Raw genomic sequence first — 20373 nt, 5'->3', positions numbered from 1 at the left:
ATAAAGCTCAGCTCTGCTCTGCTCCACCACAAAACCTTCTCATAATATTCTCTCCAATCCAATCGCAATCTTCGCCGGAAAATGAGCGACGTCATTCATCGGCGGCCGTCGTACCTGAGCGGATGCATGTCGCCGTCGTGCGTCCCGGTGCACGAGGAGTACTCGCGCATTCACGTGGAGAAGAGGCACCGCGGGGGGCGGAGGCTGCGCAGGCTCATCCGGAAGATTCTGAGCGAGAGCAAGAGCCTTTACGGCACACAGAAGCCCCTCACTTTACAGTACGACGCCGTTAGCTACTCTCAGAATTTCGACGACGGCTGCCACCGCGACGATCATTATGCTCCGTTGCACCACACCTTCAGATCTTAGGCACGCCGCCCAACCAATTTGTACATATTTTTAAGAATTAATCTTTTCCAATTTTTACTCTTTTTTGGGATCCTTTGATTTTTTGGATCCATCGGCTCGTTCGAGAATGGAGTGTATGCTGATGCTGCGGTTTTATTAAACTTTTTTTTTTTTTATTATCAAACTTTATCATCTCTCTCTCTCTCTCTCACACACACACACTGACTGACAAACGACACTACACTACACTACACATCAAAACCATGCTTGCATTCTGATTTCTGAGTAGATGATTATTTTTACATAATTTTAATTTAGTTTTGGTGAAGCATATCGTAAAAGAAGTTGCACATGGTGTGATGCGGAATCGGGTGATGAAGGATCGTGCACTTGTCTGCCCCTTGTGTCTTGTAGTACTGGTCCTCACAGCCGTTGCTGTCCTTCCTTGAAACTCTTATTTTAAATTATATATATATTGGTTCAAATATTTTTAATCATGATTTTGATAAATGAATTTATGGTCGAATGTTCGAATTTTGTAAATGGCAAAAATTTATTCGCAACAAATTCATAATATTTTATAATGAATTCACGCTGAACTCATTTTACACTATAAATTAATATGGTATGTATGATAACCACTCTATATATATAAGAGCATCCACAATGGTTACACGATAGCCATTACACGATAGGGCTATCGTGTAAATGAGCTATCGTGTAACCGTTGCGGGAGAGGTTTACACGAGGGCTACACGTTCTATCGTGTAGCCCTTTAAACGGTGAATTTTTTTTTTATTTCTTTTTTTTCAATTTTTCTTCTCTTTATAACTAATTCTATCATGTAAGCTATCATGTAACCCCACTGCAGCATCTTTACACCATGTGGTCCCCCATCATAAAATAGGCTATCATGTAAGCTATCATGTAACCCCATTGCGGATGCTCTAACGCTAATATCATTATATCCAAATTCAGAAGCGTGGTCTATAAATTCCAGCAGTTTCCAGTTGTTTCTGTTTGGTGAGTGAAGCAGCTGTTTTGGACGGACAGGCTCATTTATCTGGAATACATAAATATGCTACATATAATTTAAGTTTGATTAATAAATTTTAGTTGATAACTAACAAATATTAATTTCAAATTATTAAAATTAAATTAATCTTTAAATAGTTCATTAATTATGCGGACGGTCACACCAAAGTTTTCATTTGTATGAAATAGTTATAAAGTGTGTTATAAATGTTTCAATAAATTCTATATATAAACGATACAGGTTAGGTGAATTCCATTTTGCAGTATCTAGTTATATAATTATTGAGAATTGCTTTTGAAATGAAAACCATGCACATGTGGAAGTAATATTAATTTCATAAAAACCTCATTGTATGCATTTTCCTTTGTGTTGATGGAAACATTGTTTGACTAGTGTCGTTATGGAACTCGTGTTACCCTATAGACTATTTAACGGGCTATATTAAGCTTTGAATTGTGATATTTATGCTACAAAATCTTTAGGTGTCTATATTAATTAGTGTTAGTGGTGCAAAATATCTATTGGAAATAGTACTAAAATTCAATAATTTTATCCACTTAACATATTTCAATTGCTAAATATACATAAAGAATTTACTGCATAAGTCCAAAGACTCGCTGAAGTAGATTGTATCCTGAGCTAAAGGGAAGCCGGTTCATGTTGAATGGTGTTGAAAAGCTGATTCTCTAGGAAACCCTAGCTGATCATGTGTCACGTCAGCTAGGGGTGAGCAAAATAACCGAAATCGAATAACCGAACCGATCCAAATTGAAATACTATAATATGGTTTGTTTTTTTTGATTTTTTGATTTGGTTTGGTTTCATTTTTCAAAAGAATTCGATTTTTTTCGGTTCGGTTTGGTTATGTAAAAATCGAATAAAACCAAAAATCAAATTATATTTATATTACTTTATATATAAATACATATTGATATATAATTTTTATATTAAAATATGTGGTGAGGACGATATTTGGGCCCGTATTCACAAGAAGAGAGCTCAACCCAAATACCCGATCCTATGGCCTTAGGTCAAAACCCACTAAGGTTTGCGCATCAATATTTAATAAAACACTCAAGAGAGAACATAGAGTTGTTGCAAAGGGAAAATTCAAACAGAGCTGCGGATCCAAGAGAGAGTTCGTCAGTAAGTAGGCATGAAGAGAGGTAAGTACTTTCATTGGTGAAGCAAGAAATCAGAGAAGAAAAGATGGAAAAGATACGTGCCAGAGCAGGTTGAAGACTCAGAGGAGAAAGATACTATTAGAACTGGTTTGGTGGACACCTGAACATTGTAGACAAGAAGACCTTTTATAGATGGAAAATGGTGTACCTAGAAGTGGTTGTTGTAACCATTTTGCAGGTGGTCTCTTTAACTTTCTGCAGATTTAGAGACGGCGGGATATTTGATTTTCGGCCCACGTGGAATATGCTAAAGAAGAAAAGACATAGATACCAATGAAGAAGAAGAAAAAGGATTTCGAAAGGACGTAACTACCCCTGCTATACTCATAATTGATTTTACTACAATACCTAGGGGTGAGCAAAATCGGACCAAAACCAACGGAACGGACCAAATCGAACCGATCGGTTTTTTCGGTGCGGGTCGATTTTGGTCCATGTATTGGTCCGGTCCTGTCCTATTTTCTTGGACCGAAAATATTTCAGTTCGGTCCCGGTCTCGGGAAGGCCAAAACCAACGAAAACTGGACCGAACCGAATATATATATTTTAAATATATATTTAATATTTTTATTACTATTTTTATTAAGTTCTAATGTTTTTATTAATATTATTAATATTTTTATTAATTTTTAATATTTTAAAAATGGTCGGTTTTGGACCGAACCGGACCGAGAACCGGTGGCGGTTTCGATCCGATTTCGGTTCGGTCCTAGGGTTTCAGTTGGTCCGGTTAGGTCCAAAAAATATTGAAAATTCGATCCTCGATTTCGTCGGTTCGGTCCGGTCAGGACCGACCGCTCACCCCATAAAAACATGCATACCCTATTTATAGTAATAATTCTCCCAGTAAACATCACAATCAATGCGGGACCATTTCTCCACTTACACTACACTTTACAGGATTTTTTAAAAACTAGTGTTGCCTCATATATGCATGTTTTTATGGGATGGAGGGAGTATAAATTTGATTTGGTTTGGTTTTAGCGAAAATCGAACCGAAAAATCAAATGCACACCCCTAACGTACGTCAGCCATAAATCAAAACATTTAAAAGCAAAGTCTTTTATTGAGGACCCCATAAAATTTGGAGAACGGTACATATAAGTGGAAACTTTATCAGAGTGTCAGGACATGCCATTACAATGTTGCAAAAACCTGATAATGACATTTTACGGGTCAAACAAAAAAAATTCAACTTGCATGCAACTGAATTTTTGAGGTTGTTCTCTTCAATGGAACTATTCACATCTGAGTGTATAAAGACCTCGCTTCACCCATTGGAAGAATTACTAGAAGCGTTGTGCATTTGAAGTCACAAGCAATCAAGCTCTTACTCGTATTTCTCACGAACTCAGCGATTTTCGAAGAAGGAAATTCTGCAATTGTTTAAGTATTATCTTCTGGGATTTCAAGATATGACATTCTACATATTTCCTACAAATATTCCTTTAGGGGGCATTTACTTTGCATGATTGATCAAATATATGATTGAATCCTCAAGAGTAGAATTTCTCTTATCCCACCCTTTTAATGAGATAAGAATTAAACAAAAACTAGCTTAAATGACAGAAATAAAAAAAGGGCGTTGATATATCCCAAAGTTTTAATCCATCAAAGTAAACAAAGGGATTAGCCTTACTATTTTTATCTATCAAAGCTAATCCTCTAAAGTAAATGCCTCCTTAGTGTCTAGGTGATTACATTGTTAATCCAACGCCTAGATTAGAACATACTGAAAATCCTATGATGTTCTTCATTGTAAAAATGTGTTCGTAGTTGGAAACCTATCTTCAAACACTCACCCCTTGTAAAAGTTAGGTGTTTCTTGTTAGGAGTTTGTAAGAAAGTAAGCTACAAGTTTGTAATATGAAAACTGAAGTTGTAATTGGAAGAGATCGAGTAAATTGCACTTAACAAACACGGCCGTGTAATCCGTGGATCAACATAACACACTTTGATGGTCAAGATCACTTACAACTTTAACAACAAGGAACCACGTTAAATAGTTGTGTACTTTATCTTCAGTATTTTCTTTAAGTATTTTATATTGCCATTAATTCATCAACACATATTCAACATTACACTAATCAGCTTAAGCTAAAAATAGACTTTTCAGCAAATCACAATCAGTAGACTCAATCTATTGATCGAATTGAATACTGACTAAACTGAAACTTCAACACTTAAGGATTTTCACAAACACGGGAGTAGCTTAACCACATTCTGCACACCATCAGTTATTAGTCCAACTGACTAGCTTCTGAGCAGTCAGTAAGATTGCTAACTTACCACTCTAACTTAGACAAGTTTTATTTGGACTACTAGTTAACTTACTCTTAATTAGCCGACCTAAATCACCTTAGCTGATAATATCACCGGATGAACTTGTCTTAAACTATTTTCTTATAAGCAACGAAAAGTTTGTAATTGGCGACTGGCGTATTCTCTATCCCCCTCCATATACTAGTACGTACTCGCTCGGGACCTCTGCATCTGAAAATCAGGTCTGCTTGAACTAATTTTTTGAAAATCTTGCATAAAGTTTTTAAAATCATTCGTTAGTGTAGTTGAGAACTACGAGCTATAGAAACTTAAGTTGAAGAGCCATCTAACGGCTCAACACAACATGATGTGGCAAGTCCTAACTGAAGGCCCCATCGTCATCATTTCAAGAAGTCTCAAAATTGAATTACTCATGGGAAATGACCAAACTATCTACGAACCAAAGGATCCCATAAAGTATACAACTAAGGAAAGAAATATGGTGATCATGAACAGCATCGCCAAGAACGCCATGCAAAGTACACTCAGCAATGCTCACGCGCTAAAAATGTATTGGTGTGGCACTGCCAAGCAACTATATATGAAAACCTATGGAATAAATGAGCGTCGATTCAGAAGAGATAAATGAGCACAAGCTTACGATAACTTTCTAGAAGTTTGACAACTTCAAGATAAAGAAGGGAGAGAGGCCCTCGAACCAATGGAAATGAGGTTTGGATTGATAGGTGGAGAGATTACAACTCTCCGAACGAACAAATACACTCAAAAGGACCTCAAAGTTCTCTTTATTTTACCACATGCTAAATGAAAAGTATACACCGTTGGCCGTTTATTATTCCTGACATTATGCAGTTGGTTCGAGATGACAGGCGTGGACTGCCATATGTTCGAATGGTATCTTAAGCGGCCCTGCCTTGTTGTGGAATCCCTCCTTTCAGAGAATGTTCTCTATCCTTTTCTTTTTGTTTCTTTATGTTTCTATTTTTTGCTTGTTTGTGTGTGGGGTGAGGTGAAGGGTTCCTTTTGCTTGATTGATTGTTGGTTGTTGACCGCGTCACTTTGGCTAAGGTTGGCTCACTGGCTAGCTCGGGTGTCGTGGTTGGCTTGGGCTGTGGTCCGTGTCCCTCTTAATATTTGCTGCCCTTGTTGTGTTATGAGTTTAATATTTTGGGTGCAACAACTTGGTGAGCAACTGTTTAGCGGGATTTGTCCAGTAGATGTTATGGGGAGTTTTTTCATTGCATTGCCTAATATCTTTCTCTGGTATATAAGTTTGGTGTTCTGATAATCTGTTGGTTTTGGGTCGCTGCTCCTCTGATGTTCCTGTGTCATCATGAGCATGGAAAACCTCACGGGAATATTTCGGTTCCTTCAAAAGTGTTCATCCCGTGAAGATTGACCTTTCTGTTTGAAATGGTTGTGTTTATTGAACTTCGGTTTGAGTTTGATTGTAAAGGCGTTTGCACTAGAAAACTCACTCATAACGGAGAATTGGGTCTGAACGTTTTCAGTTGTATCAGTTTGTTGTTGCACTTCAAAGCCTTAGCTTGGCGCATACCTGGGATCAGTATATATCTTTATGAGACCTGGATGTGAAGGTGTGGTAATGAGAGAGTAGTCACCAGCGACCTGTCTTAGTTTTTTGTGGCTGCGGTTTGGAACCAACTTTTAGGCTTGCTTGTAGGGATCGTTTCCTCACCTTTAGGTGTTTTCTCTTGGTTGTGCCTGTTTGTGCTTTTTTGGTTTTCTTCCTGTTTGCTTTCGGTGCTTTGTTGCTGTAGGTGGTTGCTGGTTCCTGCTTGTCGTGAGGTCTTTTTCCTCACTTGGTTCTTGAGGTGTGGTGTTTCCTACTCCGACAGGCCGTGGGGCTGTTGATCGCTTCCCCGTCATGTGTTTTTCTCATTTTGCTCTTGTTGTTTCCTTGGTTCTGGTTTGGGTGAGCCGGGCCTCCTAGGGGTGATGGTTAGGCCAGAACCTCTGAGGTGGGCCCTTCCCGCTCTCCGCCAGTTTTTCTTTTTTGTCGGACACTCTTTTTTCCTCTGTTGAGGTTTTAATGAGGCCCGACCCTCAGTTGCGCGTGTGCACTCATGGGTTTAGATTTTCTTCTTCTTTTTAATAAATTTCTATTTCAGCAACACAACTGATTAGTTATTTGCGGTACTAAAGACGAGCATGATCTCGCTCGCACTAAAGAACAACTATCCAAAGAAGTTGCCTCCGAAGATGATATTCCTTCAACCGCTACATCAAAAGGAATATCTTTGAAAGTTGAATCCAAATTTAAAACACTTGGCATGACAGATGTTGAGACGAATGATACGAAATGATATATTAGCACCATTCGTCCCAACGTTTGTCGTGCCAAGTATTTGGCTTGGCATGAATGGTATGAAATGGTATATTAGTCTCATTTGCCTCAATGTCTGTCGCGCCAAGTGTTTAGGACGAACATTCCATTTCGCACCATTCATCCCAAGGTCTGTCGCACAAGCACTTGGGAGAAATGGTGCGAATATTGTCATTTCGTACCATTTGTCCCCAAAAATGGCACAATAATAAAACCATTATAGACTTGCAGTTTGTTCAAAAAACTCTAAGTATAATTGATGAACAAATTTTGAATCAACATTTTCTTCATTTTCTAAACAAATACAATTACAAATCAAATGAGCAAATTAATGTGAAATACAAATCTAACAACTAACACAAAATCTAACTAAATCTTCATTTTTATAATTTTTTCTAGTTTCTTGCACTGGATGAAAGCGTGATGCAGGGGCTGCGATAAAGAATTGGGGAAGACTGGAGATTATTGTCTTCGTCACCCCAATCCTACGCACTTGGCATAGATGGAATGCATTGATTTTTTCATACCATTTATTCCTCGCAGTAGCGGGACAGATCTCGGGGCGACTGGCATGAATGGTACTAATGGTTCTATTTGCTCTAATCGTACCAGTCATTGCCCCGATAGATCTTGGTACGGACAACACGATTGGGGCTAATGACCTCGTTGGCCCCTTCATTCCTCCGGGTGACACAACAGATCTTATAGCAGATAATACAAATTCGTATCATTTCGTACTAGATCTTCATAGATCTGGATTTGCATAATTAATATTCTCGTAGATCTCGAATTTGTAGTTGTGAATTCAAGAATTAAAACTCGAATTCAGAACTGCATAAATAGCTACCGTTGGTTGTGAATTCCAGTTTGAAAATTTGAATTCACAACTAGAAATAGTCCTAATTGTGAATTCGAGCTTTAAAATTTGTACTCGCATTCAACGCTATTTCTAGTTGAGAATTCAAACTTTAAAGCTCGAATTCACGATTAGAAATTTTATTGATATATTGTGAATTATAGCTCAAAAGCTCGAACTCACAACTAAAAATTAATGAATAATTTTAAATCTTTTTATATAAAAGATAAAATGGTAAACATGACTAATTTTATTTTAATATATAGTTTTTACTTTTACTAATTAAAACCGAACATTTTTAAATTTCACCATTTAAAATGTACCCAAAATCAAGAATCTAATCAAATTGAAACTGACGCTATGATTTCTAAAAATTCCAATGCTTGGGTGAATTCTGCAACTCATCAAAATTGTATTTATCATCGACTCTATAGAATATACAAAAATCAAAACTTACTCTGTTATTTATATAGAGCCCCTTTATTTATTTTTTTCCCAGCGTTTTTGGTTGAAGAAAAAGTCGAATTAAGTTTGTGACCGTGCATGATCATTTCAACATATATATATAAACTGCTCTACTTCATTTCTCATATGATTTGTGAAGTCCTGCGTAATTAAGCACCAACAATCAAAAGGTGGGAGCTTTGATTACCAACCATACAACCATTTCAATAATAAATTAAACAGTATTCGTTTTAAAGTATTTTTTTGTCCAATTAACTCTTTAAATGCATGCAGCCCACGTCCCACTATGTCAGCTGACTGCTATCTCCTGTTCACCATAAAATCACACACACAATAAATCAGCTTCAAATTTCTCAAAAGTCTATCATGATGCATGTCCAGTTTTTTTCCATAATGAAATTGATCAGTTATAATTTGAAATGAATTAAGAAAGAAACCTTGTGGGTGGAGTAGTTTCCATGGATTGTGGTTGAGGCTGGCTTAGTTGAAGCTGTATGGGTGCGTAGCTTATGGCGAAACCACTTGGAAGCTCAAAGGGGCTTTGGTTTTCTGCACCGTAAGCCTGAGGTAATTCAAACAAATCAATTCACCAACATTTTAATTAATTACCCTAATTGACATATATGCACATGTATATATATACCTTTGTATACAATGCCTTGTTTTGTTGTTCAATCAGTTTGACCCTCTTATACAGCTCAACGTTTTCTTCATGGATCAGATGTCCCTGAAATTAACAAATTAATATAAGGGTGTTTAATTAATTAGTAGCCAAACAGAATTAATTAATGTATGATATATACTATATGTATTGTACCTTTCGTCTTAGCTGTTGAATCTCCTCACTTAATATCTGCTCCTGTAGTCTCACCTCACACAAGTTAGTTGTTAAGTTGTAAGACATTCTTAAGATTAAATTAGTTAGTTTAATTTGAGATGATGAATTAATGAAACCTTTTTCATACGTACGCCTCGCAAACTCAACTCTAGTTGCTCTTCTAGGCTTTGTAGATCCTTGACGCTCAGTCCATAAAGCTCTTCCCCCATCAATTTCCTGTCAATCCAATTTGATGGAACTCAAATTAGCAGTGGTTTTTATATATATTGTGTATGATAAAGACTGGCTTTTTAATTTGGTCTCCACCCCATCAATTAATATTACTGTTAATATTTACATACCGGTGATTTTCCTGCAGATCCCGCAGCTGTTGCCTTAGGGCTGCTGCTTCCCTTTGCCAAAACTACCAAGTTAAATTGCAAGGATTAAGCATACAAAGGAATTAAAAATTATAAAGATTCATTATATATGTATAGATAATGCATCTCTAAATTAACCAGTAACATCCTATCTCCATTTCATATTCTTTAGTGGTGCTTGTTTGTTGATATTCCAAAAGTGCTGCTCGGTGAAAGACAAACGAATCTATCTTTGAATGAAATTAGGTTGACAAGATTATTTGCAATTTGCAGTGATTCCTGCCCCTCATGATTTTCACCGCTTCAAAATTTGCATATACTATATATTTTAACTTGAATTAAGCTTGAGCTGATGATGATAAAAGTATATACTTCCCCATAATTAGTGTAATTTTAGATGCGGATATCTCACGAGGGCAGAAAATCATCCGGTTTAGTTACTTAATTCCATTAAAAGATAGTTCGTTCCTCTTGGAACTTGCAGAAATTTTGGAATATCTCTCACCACACGCACGAATATTCTTCTTCTTCTCCTTCTCCTTCTCTTCCCATATCAGAACTAGTAGGACTGTAAATGAATAGAGCTACTCAAAAGCTATTCGAAATTCGGCTAGAAAAAAATTCGTTCGGAGCTCGAATTGTAAACGAGCCGAACTCGAACCTAACAACACTCGACTCGTTGAGCTCGTGAACATGTTTGGATTCGATTGTTTGCGAGCCTGTTCATAAACCTTCAATCGAACTTTCAATCAAATTAGTGAACGAGCCTTAAATGAGTCGAGCTTGAGCTCAAGTTCGAATTCGATATTATCAAGCATCACCCGAGCCAAGCTCGAGCTCGATCAACACGATAAAAGCTCGAAATCGAGCTCGAGTTGAGCCGAACACTCGAATATTTAAACGAGCCGAGTTTGAGCTTGCTAATATTTGACTCGGTTCATTTACAGCTCTAAGAACTATACCGTGTTAAACTATTACTTATATCGCGTGTATTACTTATGTCTCACCAAAGGTGAGAGTGGATTTGCTCTGTGTTACTATGAGGGTGTTTGGCTAAACTTATTTTAAAGAGCTTATAAGTTATTGGAGCTCATAAGATGTTATAAGAGTTTATGAGATGTAGTTAGGGTTGTAAATGAACAGAGCTACTCGCAAGCTATTCGAGATTCGGCTCGAAAAAAGCTCGATTCGATAATAAACAAGCCGAACTCAAGCCTAATTTCGAGCTCGAAATTTTTATCGAGCCGAGCTCGAGCCTGACAGTGCTCGGCTCGTTGAGCTCGCGAACATGTTCGAATTCGATTGTTCGCGAATATGTTCGCGAGCTTGTTCACGAACCTTCAGTCGAGCCTTCAATCGAGCTAGTACATGAGCCTTAAACGAGTCGAACTCGAACTCGTGTAACATATTAATTAAGAAGATTTTCTTAAATTTATAACAAATTCGAGCTTGAACACCATATATACAAATATCTAACGAGCCGAGCTCGAGCTCAAGCTCGAATTCGATATTATCGAGCATCACCCGAGCCGAACTCGAACCGAGCCCGAGCTTAGTAAGTGGATAACGAGCCAAGCTCGATCATCAAGATAAAAGCTCGAATCGAGCTCGAGCCGAGCTCGAACACCCGAATATTTAAACGAGCCGAGCTCGAGCCTGCTAGTATTCGGCTCGGCTCGGCTCGGCTCGTTTACAGCCCTAGATGTAGTTACTTAAGAGCATATAATAAGTTGTTAATACGTTTGGATGTTTGAGCTTATAAGTTATAGAGATAACTTTGTTTAGAGAGAACAATCTTTGTTAGAGAGATAAACTTGAAAATATATATAATTAAAATAATAAAATATAATTAGGAGTTTATATTTTAACAACTTAATTATAAGTTGTTTAGAAACTTATTTCGCCAAATACTTTGAACAAGCTTATAAGCACCTAAATAACTTATAAGCTATTTTAAAGAGCTTGTAAGCTCATTCAAACACCCACTATACTGTCTGTATATGCGTGTGTATATACCAACTAATCCCTTGGTATAGTACACACTAAATTCTCTATTCCAAGTCATGTTCTATCTTCTATATATTCTCATATATCAGCATACATATTGCTTGTTGCATGCATTAATATAATGGGAATAGAAGATAAACCTTTTGAAGTAGAGGAATCCAACTGTTTCTTATGAAATGAACATGCTAACATTTTTATGGATTCTGCAAAATAAAACTAAGTATTATCACGATTTCCTCTGTCATATATGTCTTTCCGGCATAGCCATTTAACCTCAATATAGCTTTCTGCTTTCATATTCGATTAGTTATCTACAGTGATAATTTCTAAAGCTTCTATATATACCTACACCAAATGGACTTGTTAAATTTCATTCACGTATATCATATTTGAAATACGTTAAAAAAATCAAATAAATTAATCTAATGAATAGTGGCAGATTCTTACCTTGATCTCGGATCCCGGATTGAGCAGCTGTTGTTGATCCTCTTTTGCCTTAGTGTAACGCTCTATAACCGATTTCATGCTGCAAGGTAAAATAATCAGCAGACTATATATGATAATTAAGTAAGTTTATATTTGATACAAATTAAATGCATATATCATCATTCAACAACAAAATCAAGAACATATATTTGCAAATCACCAGTTACTTCTGACAAAATGTTTAGTCTAGCATCTAATTAAAAAGCTAACATCGCATTCTAAACTTCTAATTTATAACCTCACCATATATATATATTTTCAATCTTTTCCATCTACTTAAACTAGACTTGTATAATGAAAATCACATGACACTTGGATATAAAAAGAGCACATCTATCTACTTAATTTTATTAATTTCTCTCCTTAACTGTAATCTATTTTAAGGATAAAAGGAGTAATTTTAGTTAATTAGGGGTCAGTATAATTATTTCGCGTATCATATATACCTTACAAATGCCTATCTCAAGGACCAACTTATAAAGCTAGCATAACTCAAACGCAGCACTACTCCACACACTAGCTAGGTTGTTCTATATAGCATACTAAATTTCGACTATACTAAATAAAATATTTATTGTTCAAGCCATTTCACTTTCATGATAAATGGTTGTTCAGTGCAAAATGTATCTCGGCCTTTCTATTATAAGATTTTAGATCGAATGGATATTCGATCACTCAATCACAAGAACACTGCAAACACGGAGCATTAAGAAAGAACGACACATTTATAGATTAAGGGGGTGTTTACTTTGAAGAATTAGCCTTGATAGATAAAAATAGTAAAGTTAATCCCTTGTTTACTTTGTTGAATTGAAACTTTGAGATATCCCAAGGCCCTTGATTAATTTTATCATTTAAGCTTGTTTTGCATGTTTCTTATCCCATCAAAAGGATGGGATTAGAGTGATGATAAAAATTCTCAATCATGCAAAGTAAACGTCCCTAAGAGGAGGAAAGATGATGACGTGTTAATTTGATAATATGAGTTCTATGTTGAAGCATGGAATTGCTTAAGAGAAGTTATAACATATACTAGTGCAAAGCCATATATTCAATCAGGAGACGTTTTGGTTTGAGTGATAGATATAATTAATAAAGTAATTCAATTTAATCAATTGTTTGCTTAATTTGCATAATTCAGTGCTATGGATAACTTGTCCCGCACCCTAATAATCCATTTGATGTATAATACTTTGACGTACTAAATCTTCTTTTCTAAAATAAAATGGCAACATTATATGAGGTTAAAGATCCACGCACAAACACAAAACACATATAAATGTAAATGTGGATTAGTTTAGGAGTAGGTGTCTCATAAGTTAATGTCCTCAAAAGATATCGATAGTTAGATTGTGGAAAACCATTTTCATGGGTATGATTATATTTAGTGAAAGTGGAATGTGAAGGATGATGGATGATTACTTCAGTGAAAGTGGAATGTGAAGGATGATGGATTATGATGATGATCAGCCTACCATTAGCGGAAGTGTAGACCATGCTATATTATAAACACTACTGACATAAAATTATTGACACTAAATATTCTACAGTTAGTGTCAATAATTTTATGTCAAACCCCTCAACGAGTGACCCCTCAACGCGCGCGCATGCACACGCGTTGAAGGGTTTGGCAGGGAACACTTATAGAAGCAATTATAACAAAAAATCTAATGACCTACAAGCACTATAAAAAATTAGTGATATTTGATGATATACCTAATCAGTAATAATTATATTTCAAACGTCACTAATTTTTATGACACAAATATTAACTATCAAGCCTCATGTTATTAATAGAAACTTTTTTTTTGTAGTAAAGAGAAGGTTAAATTTTATTTAAAACATTTGAAACATAGGATTATAGGATATATATATGTATCTTCGCCAGCTGACACAGGATTTAATTGGGGTTTAATTGTTTGGATACTATATAGTATGTACTATTGTTTTGTTTTCACTATCATGAACAAAATTCAATAGTTTTTAGATCAACTTTTTCCTTCTTGACAGGAAAAAGATATACCCCCATACCTTTTAGTCATATCTGCACCAGTATGATCATCTTCTTTAAGAAAAGGAAAATTTCAAGACATTTGCACTTAAAAAGAAATAATAATTAATTGTTTATTGAAGATTACTCACTCCGCGATATATTTGTTTTGACCATTAGAGCAACTATTCCATGCGACAACAAACAAATAAAGTTATAGTTTCAATGTGTTCAAGGAAGGTCATCTACGAAAAATGTCGAGCAAATTGGGAGAGAGACATGAGTGATGATCAAATCACTCAACAAGATCAAGATCTTTATCAAATCTAGAAGGAGGGTCAATTCAAATAGCCCGTGACTTAGCGTATTCTTAGCGAATCTCAACAATTCACAGACGACGACGTCCATTCTTCGAAGCGTTCAAAGAACTTCGAGGGGAGCTACACGACGACGTCCTTCGATCCAACATCAAGACTAGGCCTATAGGCCAAAAGGCGACAAAAAACGACAAACGGAAAGGCAAACAAGTCGAGTTGTTGGCTAAAGGGGAAAAATGGGGAAATACGTCAAGGTCATAGATAGAGTCACAAATTCCATGAAAAATTTCAGCCAGACGCAATGGGTCCTAGCCGACGCCCAAATCATCGATACGGACAAGTCAAAAATGGGCCCGACCAAATTGTCTTTTTCACAACAATTTGATTGCGAAAATTTGGAAACGGTGAGAATTAATGGAATTGATATTTTTTTTTATTGTAATTTTATTTTATTTTATTTTAAATTAAGTATTGTAATTTTTTAATTAATATAAGGGTGAAATTTAATTTTGATGAAATATATGTTTGTTAAAATTAAATATTTATTTTAATCAATAAATAAGTTTAAATTAAGAAAATAGAAATAAAAATTACAAACCAATTTAAGAGCTCCCACTGTGAAGACCACTTAAAATGGAGACCACTTAAAAACTGCTCAAGGGCTAAAGGGGTCTTGAGTGTGGATGCTCTTATATTCACAGCTTTAAGATATGACAAACCGATTCTTCTTCATCTTTTCATTAACCATATCTTGCAACTAGTATAATTAATTCAAACATAGAAGAGATCGAAGACTGATTGATTTGTATGATTTGATGCGTGATGAATAACTAGTCTCATCCTCTAATCATCCTTTTGTTATTATCTAGAAATTTGATTAACTATTAATTAATCATCCTCAAATATTACTTTATCCTATAGATCAATCTTATTTATCTTATTTACCAAACCAAATACCCATCAACCTATATACCATCATTCAAATTAGAAATCTTGATAAGCTAAACGACTAGTTCTAATATTCACATTAAATCTTTACTAATATAAAAAATATATTTGGCACAAAATATATATTGCCTATTACATTCTTATATCCTTTTATATATATATATATATATATATATATATATATATATATATATATATATATGGGTGGGATCATGTAGTATCCACTCCCCTCATAGTATATAGGTCCAATTCTGAACCACTCAATGGAGGCACGTGACGCACTCGAGTGCGCCACATGGCAGCAGCCTCCCAAGGGCTTCCAAAGCCTTCCAAGGCCAAAAACATGGAGGGGTAAAATGGTCATTTCGATTTTTTTTATACCGAAAATTCATTTTTTTGCCGCGGCCGTCATCAAAATTATGCATATGATTGTACACCAATACGCATAAAGATAAACCCAGATTTCTCATGCATATTTCTATCCAGCATCATGCATATCTGAGTTTATCTTTATGCATATTGGTGTACAATCATATGCATAATTTTGACGACGGCCTAGGAAAAAAAAGAATTTTCGGTAAAAAAAGAAAAAATTAAAAAAATATATTTAGTTTTTTTTTTCGTAATGACCATTTTATCCCTCCGCGTTTTTGGCCTGGAAGGCTACTGCCACGTGGCGCTGCTAGCGCGACACATGGCAGCAGCCTTCTAAGGTGTGTGGCACCGCTATATAATATACTATTATAAGGGGGTGGATCTACAAGATCCACTCCCTATATATATATGTGTGTGTGTAGCTATTTGATAACACTTATAAATAAATTTTTTTTATAATTAAATATATTTAGAAGAATACATATATATTGATTCATTAGATATACATTAAAATCTCTATTTGATTTCAGCTTCTATTCTAATACATATGTAAATTATTAAATTTGTATAAAAATTCTATCTGATTTCATCTTCCATCGCTACATTAAAAAAACATATCTGTGATTTTGCTTCTCTTTTTTTATACTAAAAGAAGAAGAATTAGATTCCAAAAATACTACTGCCACCGTCCCATTCCAAATGACCCTATTTCTATTTTGGGTTGTCCCACTCCAAATGACCCATTTCCTTTTTTGGCAATACACTCTCTCTCTATACTTAATATTTAAACAATTTTCACCAATCTACTTTATCTAGTTTATATCCACTTTATCTACTTTATACATATTTCTTAATCACCGTGCCGATAAATTTAGGGTCATTTGGTTTGGGACGGAGGGAGTATATATTAATTCATTAAATATACATTATATGATTTTATCTTTAATCACTCAATTAATTAAAAACTATATTCGATTTAATTATATTAAAAATAATAGTTTTTCAATTTTTTTGATACTATATATTATGAAATTTATTATAATTATTAAATTTTAACAATTTATTAATGTGAAATTCATGAATTGTGTGTATTGCTCACACACTGTCTGCTAGCTAGTTTTCTTCTAAAAAGGTTAAGGTCAAATGCCGGAAGGCGTTATTATATACTATTGATTGCTATTTTCTGAATAATATTATTAAAATAATTAAACAGGTGAAATTAAGTTCTCTAAATCTTGGAATGGAGCCTGTCTCTTTATCAGGAAAATATATCTGAAAAGATGTAGGATTCGGGTGTACTTCATCTCTAGCTATACAACTTCTATAATGCAATACATTCATGTTATATCAATTAAAATTTAGTTTTCTAAATCTTATAAAAATAGTGAAACAAGACAAACACTAGCTCTAATTATAATTTAGAAAAGCTTATAAGATTTTAATACTTAAACCTTCTATCAATGAATAGAGAAACTCTAGGAGGCGTTTGGTTCGAGTGATAAGACATGATTGATAAGATAATTCACTTTAATCAAGTGTTTGGTTTGCATGATTGAGCACATGATTGATAACTCGGCCCGCATATAGTCACCTAAATGAGTGATTGTTTATCACTCCAAAATTGGATGAATTATTTAACTTAAATTCTGTGTACAGTTCTGGTGTTAATTTACCTAACAAACAATATAATTATCAAGTGCATGCACCGTCCAACTAAAGCTAAGCAGTTAATTAGCCTTTTTCCAATCAATTAATACTATTATCTTTTCCATGTCACAATACAAAATAAAAGACATACATGAAACGAATTTTTGTTTTAATTTTTAATGAGATTTGATTAAAGATACTGTTTTTAGTGCAGTAGGGAATGTACCAACACCTTAATCTTCTTATCTACTTGCTAATAAAACCCGTTAAACTATTTCTGAGAAATTGTGAATTACTGCCTTCGCCGTCCCGCAAAGCTTGAGCAATTATCTTTTTGCATGGAATTTAAGGAATTAGTATTTTGTGTGTTAAGTTTGGTAGTTGAAAAAGTGAAAAAGATGAATAAAGAGAAAAACTTTTGTCATATATAAGGAAAATGCTCAGGCTTCGTGGGACAACCCGAAAAAGAATACTGCTCAAGCTTCGTATAGTAGATCTTAAGTGTATGATCACACAATTTTATTTTGAGTATACCCTCGTTCCTTTTGTAATGTATCACATGAAGAAAGATTGAATGAGGAATACATATATTTCGTGGTACCTATATATGCTAATTATTATAGTCGAGATATTATATACCATATATTAATTGCATTGACAAATTTGTAGTAATCACTCAGCATTCTTGGCTGCATAAGACTCTTTCAAAAAACAAAAAAAAAAAGACATTATGGAACACGAACAGATTATAATCTCTCTCTCTCTATGAATTCCGTTAAGTGCTATACAAGAGAATATAAGTACAGCAGAATAAGGCATAGCTAAACATATAGCTAGGGGTATATATCTCCTAAACTATAAGGCATGATTATATATACTACTGCTATGAAGATTCTATACAGTGTTATCCACTAGGTAATTAATCTCTTCAAACAAGGATAGATTGATTGGATTCGGTAAAACAACGGTATATATCTTATTCCACAAATCATCACCAGCTAACAAAAAGAGAACTTGAAAGATTGGTATCTTATTGTTAAATTTCGTCACATATATTTCACTCCAGTTGCCATCATTTCATATATCTTCATACCAACTGACCATCAAGAATACTGATTTCAGATGTTTCTATCTGTGGTTGCATCTATATATATATTCTATTCATTTCTTAGTTAATGTTTGCTCAAACTATTAATTTATACATAGCTTAAAAAAATTATAGGTAGAACAATGTTTCAGTAGTATTATGAGTTTAGCAAAACAAAGAGTTATAGTATCTGATAAAGATTAGCTACCTATATACAAGTCAAAAATATTAATCTCCCACTAGGATATCTACAACCAAAAAAATAAAATAAAATTTGGAACCGAGATTGAATTGGTCTCTCTCACACTAAATTCCATGCAAAGGTCTGTTTAATTTCATTCAAGGTAGGAAGGATTCTTGAGAGAGAGAGAGAGAGGAAACCTGGTGTTTGAAAATTCATAGAGTTTGCCAGTGCTGGAGAATATGATAAGTCCAAGTTGTGCATCACAAAGAATGGCAAGTTCCTTAGCCTTCTTCAGCAATCCGCTTCTCCTCTTAGAAAACGTGACTTGCCTGCTGGTAGAGTTATCGATCCGCTGAATCACGATCTTCCCCCGCCCCATTTTCTACGATAATAAAGTTTCTAGGGTTTCTTCCTTACCAATTCAGCGAGCTGCTAGATCTCAAACAAACCACTACTTAGCTAGGGTTAAAGTTGCAGAATGAAAGAATAAAGATAAAGAAAAGGTCACTTTTGTTGAGCTTACTTAGTCTGCAAATTCAAAGGGAGAAATTCTTTTGAGGTTGATATTGAAGTCAAGCCCTTTTTATAGGCCAAGATCATGAATGAATTTCTCATTTGCTTTGCATAGTTTGGGATTCCAAAATTTTCCTTTGGGTTCTTAATTTAGAATTGTGGAGAACTCGAGGACCAATCTATAATTTTAAAATTGAAAAGGTACAAGGGTAGTTTAATGGCGCCGTCGCCTTATAAGGCTGTGACACGTGGGGAATCCTTAATATTTCTATAAGGGGAAAAACTTTATTCCAATTTAAGTAACTTTAAACCTTAAACTTAACTACCCACGAAAGCTTTGGGCAGACATTTCAGAGATTTTCTCTTGATTTTTTTTTTTTGGCATTTTTTACATCTATCGAAGTCATCTTGGAACTCCCTAGTGACATACCTCCTTACGGCTAGGCTTTTTTTTTAACCCTTTGTTATTTCTTTTTAATTTTTGATAAATGATAAAAGATTAATACTCCCTCCGTCCCACTCCAATAGGCTCATTTCTTTTGGGCACGGAGATTAAGAAAACTTACTTTTTAGTAGGAAAATGGTAGTAAAGTGGTGTGGTCCACACCAATTAAGTACAACTTTTTTACCCAAAAAGGAAACTGAGCCTATTGGAGTGGGACAACCCAAAAAAGAAACTGAGCCTATTGGAGTGGGACGGAGGGAGTACTTCATTCGTCCTATTTTAATAGGTTCATTTTACTCTTTGGGACGTCCCACTAGAATATGCTCGTTTTCATTTTGAGTGAAAAAATATATTTAATTGATGTGGATCATACCATTTTACTCATAAGTTTTTAAATTTTCGTGTCTAAAAAAGAGTGAGCCATTAAAGTACTAGTTAACTTTCCTCATAAAATACTTGTAACTAAATCATAGTACTTGGTGACGCACTTCATAATGCAAGCCACCCTGGCTTATCTTATTTAATGCTAACTGATATGATATGTCACTTGCTCATAAAATCCATACCTTCTGCATATATTTAACAATTTTTCTGACATTAAAATTTAAAATATCAAAGATAGATCGATAAAAATTTACGTATATGATTCATTTATAGT

General features: G+C 34.8%; 1 protein-coding gene across 1 annotated transcript; it reads right to left on the bottom strand.

The window, feature by feature from the left end:
• Positions 1-8614: 8614 nt before the first annotated feature.
• On the bottom strand, positions 8615-19390 carry LOC131001762 (MADS-box transcription factor 23-like). The gene is made up of 9 exons (XM_057928329.1): positions 19281-19390; positions 18955-19186; positions 12171-12249; positions 9699-9760; positions 9474-9573; positions 9337-9378; positions 9163-9246; positions 8957-9081; positions 8615-8826 (listed from the first exon to the last, which is right to left on the bottom strand). Exons 2-9 carry the CDS (start codon positions 19134-19136, stop codon positions 8820-8822), a joined length of 681 nt encoding a protein of 226 aa, XP_057784312.1. The 5' UTR covers positions 19137-19186; positions 19281-19390; the 3' UTR covers positions 8615-8819.
• Between the last annotated feature and the right edge of the window lie 983 nt (positions 19391-20373).

This window comes from Salvia miltiorrhiza, chromosome 8 (genome assembly GCF_028751815.1).
Source record: "Salvia miltiorrhiza cultivar Shanhuang (shh) chromosome 8, IMPLAD_Smil_shh, whole genome shotgun sequence".
NCBI lineage: Eukaryota > Viridiplantae > Streptophyta > Magnoliopsida > Lamiales > Lamiaceae > Salvia > Salvia miltiorrhiza.
This window is presented reverse-complemented; position numbering and strand designations above follow the sequence as displayed.

What these genes read in the sequence shown, in the direction of transcription:
- LOC131001762 (XM_057928329.1), bottom strand. Translation starts at nt 19,136, where the DNA reads ATGGGGCGGGGGAAGATCGTGATTCAGCGGATCGATAACTCTACCAGC. An exon ending in TATGAATTTTCAAACACCAG is followed by an intron (nt 12,250 to 18,954) that starts GTTTCCTCTCTC and finishes TTTACCTTGCAG; the next exon opens with CATGAAATCGGTTATAGAGC. An exon ending in GAGGCGTACGTATGAAAAAG is followed by an intron (nt 9,379 to 9,473) that starts GTTTCATTAATT and finishes GTGAGACTACAG; the next exon opens with GAGCAGATATTAAGTGAGGA.